General features: G+C 37.8%; 1 protein-coding gene across 10 annotated transcripts in view; it reads right to left on the minus strand.

Moving 5' to 3' along the window:
* fryl (furry homolog, like) overlaps window positions 1–13,979 on the minus strand; it is a 346,929-nt gene that overhangs the window by 188,377 nt on the left and 144,573 nt on the right. For all 10 annotated transcript variants that reach the window (XR_009515656.1, XM_059989161.1, XM_059989159.1 and 7 more), the window contains 3 exons: window positions 11,632–11,711; window positions 5,752–5,832; window positions 3,567–3,735 (listed from right to left, as the gene is read on the minus strand). Coding sequence is in view for 9 of the 10 variants with exons in the window: in XM_059989161.1 (XP_059845144.1) it covers window positions 3,567–3,735; window positions 5,752–5,832; window positions 11,632–11,711 (330 nt within the window). In the remaining variant the exon portion in view is untranslated. The remainder of the gene's footprint in view (window positions 1–3,566; window positions 3,736–5,751; window positions 5,833–11,631; window positions 11,712–13,979) is intronic.

A 13,979-nucleotide genomic window follows, 5' to 3' on the forward strand; every position in this document is an offset into this window, starting at 1 on the left:
TTTGGCAGGATAGATTATAGGACTCATCTAAGGAGACTATTTGGGTGGAATTGAGGAATGGGAAAGCTGTAGTAACACTTATAGGGGTGTATGGGGAGCAAGAATTGGAGGAGCAAATTTGTAAGGAGATAGCAGATATTTGTAGTAAGCGCAAAGTTGCAATTGTGGGAGATCTTAATTTTCCATACACAGACTAGGAAGCCCATTCTGTAAAAGGGTTGGGGTTTGTAAAATGTGTGCAGGTTAGTGTTTTGCAGCAATACACAGAGGTACCAACTAGAGAAGGGGCAGTGTTGGATCTCCTGTTAGGGAATGAGATAGGCCAGGTGATGGAGGTATGTGTTGGGGAGCACTTCGGGTCCAGTGATCACAATGCCATTAGTTTCAATATAATTATGGAGAAGGACAGGACTGGACCCAGGGTTGAGATTTTTGATTGGAGAAAGGCTAACTTTGAGGAGATGCAAAAGGTTTAGAAGGAGTGGATTGGGACAATTTGTTTTATGGGAAGGATGTAATAGAGAAATGGAGGTCATTTAAAGGTGAAATTTTCAGGGTACAGAATCTTTATGTTCCTGTTAGGTTGAAAGGTTAAAAGTTTGAGAGCGCCATGGTTTTCAAGGGATATTCGAAACTTGGTTTGGAAAAAGAAGGAGATCTACAATAAATATAGGTAACATGAGGTAAATGAGGTGCTCGAGGAATATAAAGAATGTAAAAATTATCTTAAAAAAGAAATTAGAAAAGCTAAAAGAAGATATGAGGTTACTTTGGCAAGTAAGGTGAAAATAAATCCAAAGGGTTTCTGCAGTTATATTAATAGCAAAAGGATAGTGAGGGATAAAATTGGTCCCTTAGAGAATCAGAGTGGACTGCCATGTGCGGAGCCAAAAGAGAAGGGGGAGATTTTGAAGAATTTCTTTTCTTCGGTATTCACTAAGGAGAAGGATATTATAGACGATAGATAATAGGTGCAGAAGTAGACCATTCGGCCCTTCGAGCCTGCACCGCCATTCTGAGATCATGGCTGATCATCTACTATCAATACCCGGTTCCTGCCTTGTCCCCATATCCCTTGATTCCCCTATCCATAAGATACCTATCTAGCTCCTTCTTGAAAGCATCCAGAGAATTGGCCTCCACTGCCTTCCGAGGCAGTGCATTCCACACCCCCACAACTCTCTGGGAGAAGAAGTTTTTCCTTAACTCTGTCCTAAATGACCTACCCCTTATTCTCAAACCATGCCCTCTGGTACTGGACTCTCCCAGCATCTGGAACATATTTCCTGCCTTTATCTTGTCCAATCCCTTAATAATCTTATATGTTGCAATCAGATCCCCTCTCAATCTCCTCAATTCCAGCGTGTACAAGCTCAGTCTCTTTAACCTCTCTGCGTAAGAGTCCTGACATCCCAGGAATTAACCTCGTGAATCTACGCTGCACTTCCTCTACAGCCAGGACGTCCTTCCTTAACCCTGGAGAACAAAACTGTACATAATACTCCAGATGTGGTCTCATCAGGGCCCTGTACAAATGCAAGAGGATTTCCTTGCTCTTGTACTCAATTCCATTTGTAATAAAGGCCAACATTCCATTAGCCTTCTACACTGCCTGCTGCACTTGCTCATTCACCTTCAGTGACTGATGAACAAGGACTCCTAGATCTCCTTGTATTTCTCCCTTACCTAACTCTACACCGTTCAGATAATAATCTGCCTTCCTTTCTTACTCCCAAAGTGGATAACCTCACATATTGAATAGTGTAAGGTAAGGGAAACAAGTAGGGTAGTTATGGAAAATATGATGATTAAAGAAGAGGAAGTACTGGCACTTTTTAAAGAATATAAAAGTGGATAAATCTCCAGGTCCTGACAGTTTCTGTGCTGTAATTGTTATATGGTTAAATACCATCTATACATTCAAAGATGACACAACCATTCTTGGCAGAATTTCAAATAGTGACAAGGTGGTGTACATGTGTGACACAAATGGGCTAGTTGTAAGGTTAAAGAATTGATTGTGGGCTTCAGGGTGAGGAATTTAGGAGAATATAAAAAGGTCAGCAGTGGAAAGGATGAGCAGAAACAATTTCCTGGGTGCTAACACCTCAAAGGATCTATCTGGGGCCTAACAATCAATCAGAAAGATGGCATTGCAGCAGCTATATTTCATTAAGAGTTTGAGGAGATTTAGTATGTCACCAACAACAAATTTCTACAATGTACTCTGGAGAGCATTCTGTGGTTGTATTAACCCCTGTTATGGAGGCTCCAATGCACAGAGTTGAAAGAGGCTGCAGAGGGTTGCAGACTCGTGGAACTAGCCTCCTCACCCTTGAGGACATCGTCAAAAACGTGGTGTCTCAAGAAGACAGCTTCCATCATTAAGGACTTTTACCATCTGGGACATACCCACTATTCATTAATACCAACAGGGAGGAAGTACGGGAGCCTGAAGAAGCACACTCAACACTTTAGGAACAGCTTCTTCCCTTCCGTATCAGATTTCTGAACAGTCGATGAACCCATGAACACTACTTCACCATATTGCTCTCCTTTTATACTACTTATTTACTTTGGTACTTTATTGTAACCAATAGTTACATTTTATGTATTGTGCTGCAGTGCAGTCATAAAAACAGCTAATTTCACAACATATGTAAGTGATAACAAGCCTGATTCTGATTCATATTAAACTTATTATCTGGTAATAAAGACTGCTTATCAGAAGGAAGCCTATGATTTTATGTCTATCTCCCGTTCATCAAATATACTTTATATCCCTACTGCCTCCCCTAATCCACTTCCTCCCACCAATGCAAATATATTAACAGAAATCTTGGTTAGCATCCAACATGATTGTTCAATGTTGAACACAGGGGTTCAAAATTTTATTGATCAGTTTTTATTCACATGGTTCAGTCACACTTTAATCTCCCTTTACATTGATCATATACTTTAAATGAGACTGACTCTACCATATCTAGGAGCACATTTCCAGCACTAGAAGAATCCCTCATATATGGTACTGGTACGGAAACATTACATGTCAACCTTTTAACGTTAATCACAAGAGATTCTGCAAATGCTGCACATCTTGAGCAACACACAAAATGCTGGGAGAAACTTAGCGAGTCTGTAATGATCCACAGATTTTCTTACAATTTAAAGTCTTTTGCAGAATTAATCTAATGTAACGTAAAGGAAAAGGTCCAGAAAAGGGACCATATATATATCCCTCACAAAACAACATTAAAAATATGGAAAGTGTTTTAAAGCAAAGAGTGAAATTTCAATATAATTAAGCAAATAATACAGCAAAAAGGCTTCATTAAAAGTCATCCTCTCATCAAGAAATTAAAGATGAGGAAAGCCAAAAAATTGTAGATTCTGGAAATCTTTAACAAATTCAGAAAGTACTAGAAGCACTCAGCAGGTTAAGCAGCAATTATGGAGGGAGAAGCATAGCATTATGATTCCTCAAACCTCTCCTGTTAAAATTGAACAAGAGGCTTAAGCATGAGAAAGTGATAAAAGAATATTTTTTTTAAAAAAATCCAGTTTACCTGCATAAACTGAAAGGAAGCTTCAAAGTCCTCCACTGGATACATTTTGACCCGGAAGAATTTCATTCCCATAATCAAGCTGATGATGCTTTGCACTATATGAGGACTCTGCTCTTTATGACGAAGTTCCTTCAACTCAGTCATAAACTTTTTTCTAACAGCCTGAAATCTAAAATAAATTGAAATCAATTAGAATGCACTTTACAAAATAAATGAACCAATGTGTTAAGCATTCCCAAAATGCTTCAATACACACTATCTGTACATTTACTCCAAACACACTGTGATCATCATCCTCACTCCCTTCCTTTTCAGTTTTTATCATTATTCCCAGTCTATCCTCAACTCACTAGGAAGCAACATCATAATCATTAAAAAACTGTTAACTTTGTGTGTTAAGTCACAAGTTATATAACATTTCCTGCTGTATTTATTTATGGCATGAGTAGTAACTACATAGTTTACTCCTGCTAGCTTGCTTTTTCACATGATTTTCACATTATCTTGGTCTAGGAGGCAATGCTATGCCAAAGACTCCATCACTACAATATATTTTGACTGCAAAGTGACTTAAAGTCACTTATCTGAAATTAATTTGTCCTGAAACTAATCACATGAAACTAATAACACAGACAACTAGAATGCAGTCCATAAATGGAGAGCATTCAGTAAGCAGCAGATTTCTACAGATATATGGCAGAGCAACATTCTGACTGATTGTATCCCTGCCTGGTATGGAGCCTCCAATGTACAGGATTACAAGAGGCTGCAGAATACTATGGACTCAGCCATTTTCATCATGGGCACAACTGCTGCATCAAGAAGGCCACATCCATCACCAAAGGCCCTCTCCATTTGGGACATAAACTCTTCAGGTCGTTACCATCAGGGAAGCAGCACAGGAGCATGAACACCCACACTCAATGTGCAACGAACAACTACTCCCCTTCTGCCATTGGATTTCTGAGTGGTCAATAAACCCATGAACACTTCCTTGTTATTTTGCACGATTTAGTTATTTTATAGCTTATTGTAGGTTTACACCTTGCATTTTACTGTTGCCACAAAACAACAAATATCAGTGATAATAAACCTGATTCTGATGAACAAAATGTCAATTGCGGATACAATTTGCTTCTCTTGTATCCTCATTTTGAACTTCGAAAGATGAGAAAGACAGGCTAATTGCGTCAATCTGGATCACTCTACAGCCATACGAAGGTGTTAACAAGAAGTTCTAAGGCAAGTTTATTATGAAGAAAGCACAGCAGCGCCTCTACTTCCTTAGGAGTTTCCGGAGATTCAGCATGACATCTAAAATTTTGACAAGCTTCTATACATGTGTAATGGACTGTATATTAACAGCCTGGTATGGAAACACCAATGCCCTTGAATGGAAAATGCTAAAAACATAGTGGACACAACCCAGTTCATCACAGGTAAACCCCTGTCAACCACTGAGTACATCCACATGAAATGGTGTGGCAGGAAGACAGCATCCATCATCAGGGACCCTCACCACCCAGGACATGCTCTCTTCTTGCCGCTGCCATCCAGAAAAAGGTGCAAGAGCCTCAGGACTCACATCACGAGGCTCAGGAACAGTCACTACTCCTCAAACACCAGGCTCTTGAACAAAAGGGGATAACTTCACTCAGCTTCACTTGTCCCATCATTGAAATGTTCCCACAACCAATGGACTCACCTCCGAAGACTCTTCATCTCATGATCTCCATAATTATTGTTCATTTATTTATTATTATTATTATTATTATTATTTCTTCTTTTTGCATTTTCACAGTTTGTTGCCTTCTGCACTCTGGGTGAACTTCCTAGCTGGGTGGCCTTTCATTAATTCTGTTACGTTTACTATTCTATAGATTTATTGAGGAAATGAATCTCAGGGTTGTATATGATGACATATATGTACTTCGATGATACGTCTACTTCGAACAATATTGTCTCCATGTATAAAAATTACCAGATAAACACTACTCAAGACCAAATCTGGACAAGTAAAAAGGGAACAAATAAATGCTTTTGCTATTTATAAATGCATTTGCTAATTATATGGATTTAATCATAGTATGGAGGTCTATTGTTTCTATTTCTCTGAATGGTCTAGGACAGAAATAAAATTAATGTCCGGGTAATGGCTCAAAAAACAAAAAATGTTGATTCTTACTTCGATTGTGCAAGAACTCCAATCACTTCTGCATACAAATCTGCAATAATATGCATGTTCCCAGTGTTGGGTCCTGAATACCTGTGAAAGAACAGAGATGAAATAAAAATGCATGGTACGGTGAAACTGGAAACTGTAATCAAATGGATCAATTTTAAGCAATGATAAAAATCAATCCTGCTCCAAGTTGTGTAAAATGTGAAGTAAAAATACACCAATTGGTTTTTTTTTTAATTATGACAAAGAAATTGAAATCCTTTTGAACATCTACAAGAACACTGCATTCAATAACTAAAGAGCTGGGGCCAAATACATTTCATTGACCAAGATCCCCTCTTCACCATCAGTACAGTTTCTACACTTCCAGAATCAACATAATGCCACATTTAACTCTTCGTGAAATGCAGCAACTGCAACGTATAATACATGCAAGCAATCATCCTTGCAATATTACTGACTACACAGGGTGGTGGTGGTAGAGAGGATATCTAACAACAATCATCATTAAGGGTGAATTTCTTTATAATTCTTCCCCTTCATGCACTTTAAAATCACACCGTTGAAGGAACATTTCCTTTCTAAATCTATCCTAGGGTTGGAGGGCTGCCCGTTGTATGTGAGTGAGTGTGAAAGCAGCTTGTTTTGCTGTTGTTGCCTTGTTTTGTTGTTGTTCCTGCTGCTGCTTGTGTTGTTCTGCTGATCATATGAGTATGCTAATTTGGTGTCGAAATGTGTGGCTACATTTGTGGGCTGCCCCCACATATGCTTGGATGTGTTGGTTTTTACAGCATGTGGTGCATTTCACTGTACATTTTGATGTACAGCTGATAAATAAGTCCATTATGATTTGGGTAATAAACACCCTAGCACCTTCACCATCGTTTTGGGAGATTTTGACCTGGCCAACCTGAAAAAAAAATCACTAGGCAACTACCATCAACAGATCACTTGCAATACCAAAGGAAACAACATACTGGACCATTGCTACATCACCATCAAGAATGCCTACCGTGCTATTCCACGCCCTCACTTCGGGAAGTCTGATCACCAAGCTGTACTTCTACTTTGAGTATAGTGAAGTCACTGAAAACTGCAACACCAGCAGTGAGGACCAAGGTATGGACAAGGGAAGCCCAAGAGCACCTACAGGACTACTTTGAATCAGTGGACTGGACTGTATTCAAAGATTCATCTTTGAACCTGGATGAGTATGCTGCATTTGTTACTGACTTCATTAAAACCTGTGTGGACAAGTGTGTGCCCACAAAGACTTACTGTACATTCCCAAACCAAAAGCCCTGGATGAACAAGGAGGTACGTCATCTGCTGAAGGTTAGACCTGTGGCATTCAAGTCTGGCGACCCAAGCCTATATCAAAAAACCAGGTAAGATTTGAGGAGGGCTATTTCAAGAGAGAAGAGACTATTTCGAACGAGGTTGGAGGCAACATTGGATGCACAGTAACTCTGGCAGGGTCTGCAAGATGTTAATTCTTGGCAGCGATACTTTACTATCAGATTAATTCAACGCCTTCTAAACACACTTTGAAAGGGAGAACACAACTACAGCTGTGAAGATCCCTGCTGCACCTGATGACCCTGCGATCTCTGTCTCAGAGGCCAACGTTAGGCTGTCTTTAAAGAGATTGAACCCTCGTAAGGCAGAAGGTCCCAATGGAATATCTGGTAAGGCTCTGAAAACATATGCCAACCAACTAGTGTGAGTATTCAAGGACATTTTCAACCTTTCACTGCTACAGGCAAAAAAGCAACAATTATACCAGTGCCAAAGAAGAATAATGTGGGCTGCCTTAATGACCATCACCCAGTAGCAATCACATCGACAGTGATAAGATGCTTTGAGAGATTGGTTATGACTGGACTGAACCCCTACCTCAGCAAGGACCTAGACCCATTGCAATTGGCCTATCTCCACTAAAGGTCAATGGCAGACACAATCTCAATGGCTATCCATATGGCTTTAGACCACCTGGACAACACAAATACTTACATTAGGATGCTTTACATCAACTATAGCTCAGCATTTAATATCATCATTCCCACAATCCTGATTGAGAAGTTGCAGAACCTGGGCATCTGTACCCACTCTGCAAGTGGATCCTCAACTTCCTAACCAGAAGACCACAGTCTGTCTGGATTGGTGACAACATATCCTCCTCGCGGAAGATCAACACTGTTGCACCTCAGGAGTGTGTGCTTAGCCCACTACTCTACTCTCTGTATACACATAACTGCGTGGGTAGGCATAGCTCAAATACCATCTATAAATTTGCTGACGATACAACCATTGCTCATAGAAACTCGAGCAGTGGCGAGAGGAGTGAGATGCCAACTAGTGGAGTGGTACCACAGCAAAAACCAGGCACTCAACATCAGTAAGAAGAAAGAGCTGATTGTGGACTTCAGGAAGGGTAAGACAAAGGAACACATACCGATCCTCATAGAGGCATCAGAAGTGGAGAGAGCGAGCAGCTTCAAGTTCCTGCGTGTCAAGATCTCTTGAGGATCTAACCTGGTCCCAACATTTCAAAGTAGTTATAAAGAAGGCAAGACAGTGGCTATACTTCATTAGGAGTTTGAAGAGATTTGGCATATCAACAAATACACTCAAAAACTTCTATAGTTGTACTGTGGAGAGCATTCTGACAGGCTGCGTCACTGTCTGGTATGGAGGGGCTACTGCACAAGACTGAAAGAAGCTGCAGAAGGTTGTAAATCTAGTCAGTCAGCTCCATCTTGGGTACTAACCTACAAAGTACCCAGGACACCTTCAGGGAGTGGTGTCTCAGAAAGGCAGTGTCCATTATTAAGGACCTCCAGCACCCAGGGGATGCCTTTTTCTCTCTGTTACCATCCAGTAGGAGGTACAGAAGCCTGAAGGCACATACTCAGTGATTCAGGAACAGCTTCTTCCCCTCTGCCATCTGATTCCTAATGGACATTGAATCTTCGGACACTACCTCACTTTTTTAAAAACTATACAGTATTTCTGTTTTTGCACATTTTTAAAATCTATTCAATATACGTAATTGATTTACTTGTTTATTTATTATTTTTATTTTATTTTTTTTTCTCTGCTAGATTATGTATTGCATTGAACTGCTGCTGCTAACAAACCACGTCACATGCTGGTGATAATAAACCTGATTCTGAATATGAATTTCTACACATAGTTCTACATTCAACTGCATCAGCCATTTGCTCATCTTGATTTCCCAACTATTTATTTGGTCTGTCAAAATCTTAAATAAGAATTTGTCTATTAAAATAGTATCAATTAATTTTCATATTGTTTCCTTAGTTTAGAGGGAATTATTATTTTTATATATCAATTGCCAAGTTCAATGAGTGTACCAAAGGGAAGACTGAAAAGTGTGTAACTTTTTTCAAATAATGAATACTACTCTCCTCGTGAGGTCTCCACTATAACAGAGGCCATTTCAGTTCACTCCAAGTCATATTAAGAAACAGTTAAAAATACTAAATGAAGTCAAGAGTAGCCAAACTCCCAGAGGTAACATTGAAAACATGGACCAGAACTGGCTGTGCATTCAGCCAAAGCAGTTTCATGCAGTTATTACACTGGCAACCATCCAAAAACCTGAAACATTGCTGAAGAATGTCCTATATACAAAAAGTTGAACAAATCCATTCAGCAAATGACTGCCCCAATTGACAGTTCTTATTCATCAACAAATTGCTGGAGTGTTCAAAGTACCATCAAGTAGTTCATTATTATTCTGCTCACAGATGCTTAATTTCTATTTCACCAATATCAATGAAAATCAGATCTCACTATATCCGTGGCGCAAACAGAAAAGAGCTAAATTTTAATGGAAAGGTGAAGTGACTACTCTCAATAGAGAAACAGAATTTGATCAGCTGCAGCAATAAAAATCTTTAGTAAAAGTGACATCAATGGAAATCAAGAACTTGTCTTAAACAGTGCTGTAGACTGCAATGGGACTGCAGTAGCTGCTTAACATCACGTTTTCAAGTGAAGTTAGCATTAAGTATTAAATGTTGACTTCCCATGAAGGAGAAAACACATTAAAGAACTGTATCAAAGAAAATACCAACAATAAAGATTTGCATAGAATTTTAAATGTAGCGGATTCCAGTTAATTGCACCCAGGTCAGTTGTACAGGCATCAAAACTCCTTTTCCCCTGACTTCTCTCTGAATGGCTCACTCGATCTGCATTGATTCTGCAACATAGCAGCTCAACCCGTGAACTCGCTTCACCTTCATTGTTTGCGGTACAATTTACTTCAGAAAAGGTGTTATTAGTAATTTTTTTTTGTTGAATTTCTTGCCTTTTAAACTACCAATGAGCTGTCACACACATCCAGCAGTGCCACCTTAACTGGAATGCCTTAAAGTAACTTTGAAAATAAAGTAATAATGATCTGGAGACACTCAGCAGGTTAGGGATAATGCCTGATGGGACAAACAACTAAACTGTATTATTGTTTTCACTCAGTATGGCAATGTACAGTCACTGTTTTCAACCCTCATTTGTTTCCTTACTTCTCTTGTAATGATAACAATTACTACAACTTTAGCACTCATATTTGTCCTTGGTTCCATGCTGTATTAATGCTGTTGCTTGCTTCTATTGTTTGTATGATTTTGCGTTTCTTCTCCCTTTCTCTGCATATTGGGTGTTAGTCGTTCTTTTGTTAATTGGGTTTTTTAGTTTCTTGCTTTGTGGCTCCCCGTAAGCATACAGATGTCAAGGTTGTATAATTTATATATTCTTTGATAATAAATGTACTTTGAATCCCTTGAATATTTGTAATGCTCTTTTGCATTATCTACAATTTTATCCTGCAATACAATTTCAACTATCAAATTCTAAGAAACCCATATTTACCTTCTAGAATCTCAATAACTTGGTATACTTGCTACTTTATTGTTGCATTTCATTTTCACTTCCATGCCATCTTTTAGTCATCCTTTGTTAACTTTTTAAAATTCTTATTTCAACTCAAGTCACTTTTATTGTCATTTCGACCATAACTGCTATGTACAGTACACAGTAAAAATGAGACAATGTTTTTCAGGACCATGATGTTACATGACAGTACAAAAACTAGATTGAACTACGTAAAAAACAACACAGAGGAAAAAATAAAACAACTGCACTAGACTACAGACCTACCCAGGACTGCATAAAGTGCACAAAACAGTGCAGGCATTACAATAACAAATAAACATGACAATAGGGCAGTAAGGTGTCAGTCCAGGTTCTGGGTATTGAGGAGTCTGATAGCTTGGGGGCAGAAACTCTGCAACATTACACTACTCTGCAACATTACGTCTCTCTTTTTTTAAACTAAAGCTTTCCTCCTCAATTTTTGCATCACAATGCAACTTTACAACAATGCTTAAAACATCTTTTTTAAACATGTACTCTTTTGTCTACGGTAATATATTTTTATATATAACCTTAGCTTTTACCACTCATCCATAGAAGATCCTTTACTACTAAATTACTAATCAATCCAATCTTGTTACACAAGACCAAAAGTAGTTTATACAATGATTTGTTACACTATTTATTGTTCTGGGAAACTATCTCAGAAATATGAACTGGAGTAACTTTACCAACTTGATTTGTCCTACATGAAAACTTGAAGTCTCTCATGATTTCTGTTTCAAGGCAATATGATGCAGCTTAACTTAAAAAAAATGAATAGTGGCCTTAGATAAAAGTTGTTTAGATAACAGTTGATTAGCATATTTTTACTTAATTTTCATGAACATTGGAAAAACATTGCATCACAGCAAACAACCACAGATATCTTTGTTTTCAATTTCTGAAGGCATAAATGAAGTAGACCAAGGCACAGCTTACCCTTCTCTGTGTTTAAAGTGCTTAAAAGCCAAGTTCAGAACTTCGTGTACTAAAGCATCTGGCACTGGATGTAGAGGAATCTATAAAATAATTCACAGATCATCATATTATGAAATTTATCTTTTACATTGTAATAAAGGCAATACGAGCATGTAACAAGAGCGTCTTGGACCTCCACCAGGTGGTCCACAGCAGGGGTGATTGACAAGTTTGTGGCCTAAGGTAGAAGGAGATTAATTATACAGCTGTCATTACATGCATGTGCAGTTCAACTCTTTGACTGAAAATACAGAAAGTTTGAATAACTCATCTCCTTCTACCTTAGGCCACGAACTTATCAATCACCCTCGTATTATATTTGATACATTAAATTGTTAAAAAACTTCCCCAATCCTTTACCAATCTTTACTTGTAGACTTCACCAAATGCCAGCATAAAATGATACAGTGAACAATAAAACCTCTTTACCCATCAAAAAGAGCCAGTTGTTCCTAAAGTTAATAGTAAATGTTTAAATCTTTTCTTCTGAACACTGGCATTTCAGACATTAAAGGTTAAGATGCTTACTTTAAAGTTTTGCACCATTTGTCACTTCTGTGTTACAGTATATACATAGTACCTCTTGAAAATAACTGCAATTTAAAACACTCAAAGAATAATTGAAAAATGTTCTACTACCATAGTGTTTTTGAACTGGAGCCCTGAAATGCTCAGAACGAAGCTGATTAGCAATTTGACTATTTCTCCAAGGGAAAAATCTACATGATATCACTCTGACCTAATATCAGCATCTATCCATGCCTGTACTAATTGACCACCTTATAATCCTTTGGTTTTTACCAACTAATGGGATAAATTCACAACATATATTAGCAGCTAATAAAATAAAATAATTTCACTAATATGGGCCATCAGCGCCAGAACTACACTCCTTCAAAATCTGCAAGTCCTGTATACAAACATCAACATCAAACCACGAATCTAAACTTATCTCAATTACCTATAAAATACAGCAAAACTATAAAATAGAAATGCATAAATACTTATCAATAGATGGAACATGTCACAAACAGATCAAACAATTCCACACAAACAAAAGTTTGTCTCCTCGTATTCAAGCTCAAATGAAAAAAAAATGAAGAAATATGGTTGGTTCTTGTTCTCCTGCTCATCTGTCACTTCAACCCAGTTTGTTGCAGATAATAGGCTGAATTCATTTTTCAGACTGTTCCTCATAACACTTAACTCATCATAATTCAGAACTCTGTCTATAATAAGCCTGAATACATTCAATGATTCAGTCTCCACAGCTCACTAGGGCAGGGAATTCTAAAGATTCATAATCATCTCAAAAAAATTATTAATTTCCACACAAAACTGGTGATTTTCTTAAAAATCACTGAATGTGGATATCACTTAGAATGGTAGCAATTAATGTATTTAAGTATTTAGAATGGTTGACTGTTACAATCACTATAACGCTGTGACAGCTAACAGTCAGCCACCTGTAGATATGAAGTCATATATATGCTAGAAAGATGACAGATTACCTTCCCTGATGACAAATTGTTTCAGTTACCATTCCTGAGGTCTACCTTAATTCTTGATTTATCTTATTATTTTAATTTAAATAACCAGGCTGCACACTGGGTTCCAGAACTCTGGCTGCTGATCCATTAACAACCTTCAGACTACATTTTCCTCAAGGAAAAACATCCTCCAGCACCATATCAAGTTCCTTTAGGATCTTATACATTTAAATAAAATCACCTGTTATTTTTCTAAATTCCAATGTGAAAATCCTGTCCTGCTCAACTCTTCATTATAAAACCATTTCATCCTACACTCAAATTTAGTAATTCTTCTTTGAACTATTCAATAAACAAATATTCTTCCTTAAATAAGGAGACCAAAACTATATTCAAAACTGCATGGGGTGTTTTCACCAATGCCCTGATATAACAAGACTTCCGTATGTTTGCAATCTTCCTTTCCATTAAGCAAGCAGTCAATTTGTTTTTCTACTTGATGTAATTGTACGGTCTTAGTGTTTCATTCATGAAGCTACTCCGATCTCTTTCACAGCTTTATTCTCCATTCTATGTTCATTTACATAATGTTCTGACCATCAACACAGATAAGATCAGACTTCCAATCATTATACTCATTCTGCCAATTTCTAACTTCCTTAAAACTCATTTAATTACTTTTGCAGATTCTCTGCAGTTTGCATATGCTTTCACATCCACATTTATAACTTCAGCAGGTTCAGTTAAAATGCACTCAATCCCTTAACTTATTGTTAATCGATCCTTTCATTTATTGTTAATTGAGAAAGCAAACATTTC

Source organism: Hypanus sabinus, chromosome 14 (genome assembly GCF_030144855.1).
Source record: "Hypanus sabinus isolate sHypSab1 chromosome 14, sHypSab1.hap1, whole genome shotgun sequence".
Lineage (NCBI taxonomy): Eukaryota > Metazoa > Chordata > Chondrichthyes > Myliobatiformes > Dasyatidae > Hypanus > Hypanus sabinus.